Raw genomic sequence first — 6,000 nt, forward strand, 5'->3', positions numbered from 1 at the left:
CTCTGGTATGTTGAGCCGTGGGATGCTATCTGATGTCTCTGACCCGACGCCCGCAGCAGCTGCAGCTCTGCTGATCCTACAGAGGCTTTTGGAAACTCACGCCATGTGGAGGAAAGTTGAAAGGATTGGAGGTCAGCAGAGTGTGTCAGTGTACACACAGTGCTATGTGTGGTGACGAATGGGATAAAAGCCCAGCGTAGGTGGGCTGCAGAAGGATGTCCGATTAAATACCAATGCAGTCACACTGAGCCTCCAGCCAGCTTTTTGTCATATAAATAAACACAAAGAACAAATATAGTCCCTGCCACACTGACCCTTGCTCTTAATTCCCATCTCCATCCGACATGCCATATATCTTATAAACCGAATTGATATTTACAGCTGGAGCTTGTGTTGATGTGTTTATTACCTATTCTGGGAGAGCTCCTTTTGGTTTATGAAAATGCATATAGTCTGGAGAGTAGCTGGGACATCCTCTTAGATTTGGTTTAAAGGTCATAATTCATGTCACCTTTAGAGTTATGCCGTATAATGTCGAATGAGTTCTGGAAGTAGACGTCAGCATGGTGCTATGTGGAAACATAACTGGGACTCCAGTCAACCACAGTAAAAACCATTATCCATAAAAGGAGAAGAGTGTGGGGCAGTGGTGAAGGTTTCTAGGAGTGGCTGGCCTAACCAAAATGACTCAACTGGGAGGTCACAGAAAATCCAGGAACAAACTCTAGAGCACTACAGGCCTCACTTGCTTCACTTATCAGACTTCATGTTGAGAAAGAAAAGAGATCGGATGAAAAATGACATCCGGGGTAGAGTTACATCACTTATGTAAATGTGCACCAGGTTGTTTTTTTTTCTTTCTTATTTTGTTGTTAACAAGCTTACTGAAAGAGTTTAGAGCTAGATTTACTTCAGAAATGGTCCCTGGGATGTTCACTTTAAGTGGAAACTGCTCTTTGCTGACATGAAGAGAGTTTGTTCATCAGATCACGCCAATAAATAGCAAAATACAAATCTGAGAAAGGATAGTTACATATTTACTCAAAATCTTCATCTGTCTCCAAGCAGTTATAGGATTGAAGTCTAGTGGATGAGCTGAAACTGGGCTGATCTGAACTTCTAGCCCCTCCAACACCATGTGTGCAATCTAGAGTTAAGCTGTCATAATCTCTTTGGTATTACAGTCATCTAGATTTACCTTGGTTTGATTGGTCTGCGCTGTTATTTTCATGTTTATAATTTTTCTCAGTATTTCTTTCACCATGTGTATCTACCATCCGGCCTCAGTCACTGATTGCAGTCATTCAGCTGCTGTTATTTAGCCATTATCTCCCATCTGTATACATTCTGCCTGTTTGATGATTGCCACTGTGTCCACCTTGGGTGAAGTTCCTTAATCCACTCTGCTATTTCAGATCTCTGTCATTTACGGTTTAGTCTTGTTTACTTTCTCCATCGACACTTTGTGCTTTTAGTTTCGATAAGTCAACAAAGCTGTGTTTGTTTTTCACCTGCTGCTTCCTGAGTCTGGATCCTCAACTTTTCTATCACCTGCTTAACTTCAGTTCAGTCTCACCAAGACTTGCAGCAGACCTAAACCTAATTTCTGTCTTTATCATGTTGATTTAAGTAAACTTGAGCGAAATTAATACTTTGAGGACATTTATTCAAAGGAATAAAAGAAAATGATCATCTAGTCATCAGGACCAGCTAGTTATAATGCAGATATCTAAAGAACCTGGCAGAAATATTCAAACCTCTTTAACTTTTCCACATTTTGTCATGTAACCAACCAAGGCTTTAGAATATTTTATTGGAATGGTGACAGACCAACACAAAGTGCTGTGTTTTTATAAAATGAAAAGAAACCAGTAGTTTTATAGTTGTGTGCAGTTAGAGCTTCAAGTCTTTATGGGTATGTCTGCACCAGTGTTGCACACTTGGACACTGTAATCTTTGGCCTTTCTTCTTTTGCAAAATAGCTGAAGATTGGAATAAGAGCACCTGTTAATGTCTATTTTTAAGTTTTGCCACAGATTTTTATCTGGATATAGAGCTAGACTTTAACAGGACCAATGTAATATTGAACCATACTTTGATCCCATTGTAGCTCTGGTGCTATGTTTAGGGTCATGATCCTGCTGGAAGGTGAACTTTCACCTCAGTCTGACAGATTTCCAGGATTGCCCTACATTTAGCTACAGCTCTCCGTCTATAAAGAAAAGAAGGATTCTGCCGTTAACATGTTTCACAATGAAGATGCTGCGTTCAGAGTGATGTGCAGTGATGGTTTTCCACTAAAAACTGCATTTCTTATGCAGATCAAGAAGCCATAAGACCACAGCCCCTTTTTCTACATGTTTGTTGAATCCCAACATTACCTGCTTTTTGCCAAAGTTGCGTTAAAGGCCAGATCTGTGGAGGACAGCACTATAGTTGGCAGCTTGTTGGAATTATATCCTCTATTTTCACAGCTTAGGTGAGCGGCTGTACCATAATCAGCTTGCAGTTGTATAATATTTTTTGGTTTTCAGATGATGAATTGAAAAAAAAAGCTGAATGAGAAGTTAAACCTTGCTATATTTTATAACCTAACGTTGATTTAATTCCCACAGGTGCCTACCTTGGTGTGGCTTTGGTCTTGATGCACTTGTACATCAATGTTCTCCAAAAAAACTCTGATGCCTTAGTAGAACAGATGTAGATACACTAAGATTAAATTAAATATGCAGGTGAACTCTAACTTCTGAAGCAACTGGGTGCACCAGATTTTATTTAGGAGTGTCGAAGTAAAAGGGGACTCAGTCCAAATGCCACACATTTAAGATTTTTTATTTGTGACAGTTCTGAATGTGCGCTACTCTGTGTTGGTCAAATAAAGCTCAAATAAAGCAAACTAAAGTTTGTAGGTTAGGTGAATAAATATGAAAAAGTTAAAGAACTATTCTACATGCATTTACAATAAGTATGTACTCATGTTTCCCTGCACACATTTGCACATGTTGTGACACTCTTTATTCCCACAGGTGCCTACCTTGGTGCTGTCCAGGTCCTGGAAGACGTAGCAGGCACACTTCAGCGAGTCTTTCACCAGGCAGGCAAAGACACTGGGCTCCTGGCTGTTGTGAATTAACTTGGTCACTTGATGAGGACGACATTCAAACAGCACCGTGTGTGTCAGAGGGTCCCAGAGACGGCGCTCAGCCGGGACGGACACACACCGCACCCAGGATGCAGACACACACAGAAGCACAGTCTTATTACTGCATGACGGAGAACCTCTTGCAGCATGATGCGGCCCAGCACCCGGATCCTTCTTGGAGGACCTGCAGATCTCTGCCACCACCCAGGGCAGCATGGCCATGGTGGTCAGGTGGTGAACTGCCCTGAAACCAATCATTGTCAGTTGGTATCTTATCTCTTCTTCGTCCATCTGCCCCCTCCATGGCGCTCCCCTCTCCCAAGCACCGGCACATTTCTGGGGAGTCTGAGCCGCAGAGGTGAGGCGTGAAAGGGAGGGACACGAGCGATGGTTCGGGGTTAGATTATGTCGCGTTTTCTCAGAGCTTCGTGGCCTCTGGGCTTCACTTCCTTTTGGTTTCACATCAAAGTAAAGTCCATCCATGGTTTTCAAGGACCAGTGGCCTCCACTCTACCTGTAAAACAGCAGTGAAAAGATATGGAACATCAAATTTAGAGTTAATTTTAGTTATATTTCCAGATCCTTATTCATTTAAGTTCAATTTATTTACATTGCTTTGCAAAACCTTTCCTAGACTTTGAGCTTTTGCACATTTTGTCATGGTACAGCTACAAACTTCACTGTATTTTATCAAGATCCTATGTGAGAAACCAACACAAAGCAGCTCCTAATTGTGAAGTGAAAGGAAAAAATGAAACCTAAATCTACCCCTCCCGCCACCCCCCTAAAAAATACTTCCATAAAGGGGGCCAAATTTGAATATTTAAAGAGAATATCTTTACAGGGCACTGTATACAGCAAAGATTTACAGCAAATGTCATCTAAACATGTATCTCCCAGTGCAAACAGATTCAATTCGCCTCCAGTTATGTAAAATTCACAATGGTGCGGATGCAATTTCTGTCAGGCAAATTCATTTCAGCATAATCCAGTCTTCTAAATTCAGGTCCAGTTCTAATTATAACACAATGCACAGTCAGCTCATCCTTTAAGCCCGACTGACAAAAGTTTTAACTAGGCAACCCAGCAGAGAGCAAGTTGAGTGACTTTTACAGCCACAAGGACAAATAACACATGTATTCAGAGAAACTTATATATGACCTTTTGTGCGTCCGAAGCAGCTATCCCAAGGTTTGTTTCAGAGAGAAAGGGTATGATGATGAATTGTCTAATTTTATAAGCAAAGACCGCTCGGAGATCATCATTACATTACACCATCCATGTAAACAAAATGAACATGTGAATAAGTGTGGAAGCACACACGCAAAGCGGCTCCGTACACCCACCTCATCATGGTTGACCTTGTTTTATTTTAAATCCTTAACTTGAGTCAGCTCAAACTGAAGATCTATCCACTACACTGAGACACCAAGCGGAAGTAAAGACCTACACATTTCACATGTCATCTGCCATAAAAGAAAAAAAAAGAAAAGAAATCTGCGTCCTAAGGAAGAAGCAGTCCTCAACACAGGCATCTAAACGATTTAAATAAATCTCGTCCACAAAGAGCCCGATCTCATCATCTGAAGCCGGTCTAATGTCCTCTTGCTGGACCAACCTTACCCGTTATACTCCCTCCTGTCCGGCGTGTCTTCACTGGCAGAAACGCATTAAAAGGAGGGCTGTCGGACAGCGAGCAGCCCGCTCATACCCACGCCACAGAAGGAGAGAGAGACCTTTCCACGTACGGCTCTCGCCGTTTGGAGCTCGAGTTAAATATAGAAGACAGGGCCGATCCGACCTCCCTCCTCCGCACAAGTGCACGGCGCCTGATGATGGTGTAAATTAATAAACATTCACTGTATGCCCGTCCCAACATTTCATCACACAAGATTTCTGTGTTGTTAGAAACTGTTTTTATTGGTGGTTAAAGTAAGGCCAGTGTGAACAGCGTTTAGGAAACGATGGACATCTCATAAAAAAATAAAGCACATTTCAACAGAGGTTTAACTCACTGCAAAGTAACAGGAAGGTGTGAAAAGTCCCTGTCAGTAGCAGCATAGATTCATTTAACGGAATGAGCAGAGTGTAGAAGAATGAATGCACAATGTCTCCCCCTAGTGGCCGTCTAGGCACTCAGATAAAGTTGATTAAGGCAAGCCTACAGAATATGGAAAGCCGTGTAGGATATAAATCTTCCAGCTCCACCTAAAGTTTAACGTTACAGTTGTGTAGCGCCACCTATCAGTGAAACGCTAGCAGACATTCAATAAGTACCATTTCGTTTTGAAAGATAGAGCGCCCCCAGCTGGCGGCACATTCTCCGGCATACTTGAATCGGAGAAAATCATCACAGGAGGGAGTTACTAATTTATCTGCTCCAAGATTTTAGTTTACATACATCTGGTAGTGTCTAATGAAGGCACTAATGCGTTTATTAGACACTGTAATGGAGCTAAATAAATTCAGGGTGGTGCTAGAATGCTCAAGTTTTAAGAAGAAAATTGTTTTCCGTAGGCAAACACCAAATTATGCAACCATTAAAGATTCCAGAGTGCTTTTATGAACCTGGACTGAAATACAGAAGGACACATAGTCTGACAGCTTTCATCAACCATATTACAATTTATAGTTAATTATTTATAGAAAAGATTTCATAATTCTGACAGTCCATCAAAAAAAAAAAAAAAAAAAAAAAAAAAAAAATTACTGACAAGGGAAGAGAGGCTAAAATACAGGCAGTCACATATTTTGATAGCTGTTATGAGAAAATGTGTCCATACTTTGAAACTCTTTTTCGCCACAGATTTAACAACATGGACTGAACTTTTACCAGTGGGCTATCCACCGAGTTCCAC

General features: G+C 41.3%; 1 protein-coding gene across 5 annotated transcripts in view; it reads right to left on the reverse strand.

Annotated features, from left to right (window-relative positions):
• The window catches only part of tbc1d1 (TBC1 (tre-2/USP6, BUB2, cdc16) domain family, member 1), a 57,250-nt gene extending 52,305 nt beyond the window's left edge, over positions 1–4,945 (reverse strand). Inside the window, exons 1-3 of one of the 5 annotated variants that reach the window (XM_015032375.1) lie at positions 4,766–4,939; positions 4,489–4,608; positions 3,035–3,656 (exon numbers count right to left, since the gene is read on the reverse strand). In XM_015032375.1, the coding sequence (XP_014887861.1) occupies positions 3,035–3,625 (591 nt within the window). In that variant the 5' untranslated portion in view covers positions 3,626–3,656; positions 4,489–4,608; positions 4,766–4,939. Of the gene's footprint in view, positions 1–3,034; positions 3,657–4,488 lie in introns of all 5 variants that reach the window. The other 4 variants (XM_015032374.1, XM_015032376.1, XM_015032377.1 and 1 more) reach the window with 4 other exon arrangements.
• Positions 4,946–6,000: the final 1,055 nt, after the last annotated feature.

This window comes from Poecilia latipinna, unplaced genomic scaffold, assembly GCF_001443285.1.
Source record: "Poecilia latipinna isolate Pla-1442-1.1 unplaced genomic scaffold, P_latipinna-1.0 Scaffold237, whole genome shotgun sequence".
NCBI lineage: Eukaryota > Metazoa > Chordata > Actinopteri > Cyprinodontiformes > Poeciliidae > Poecilia > Poecilia latipinna.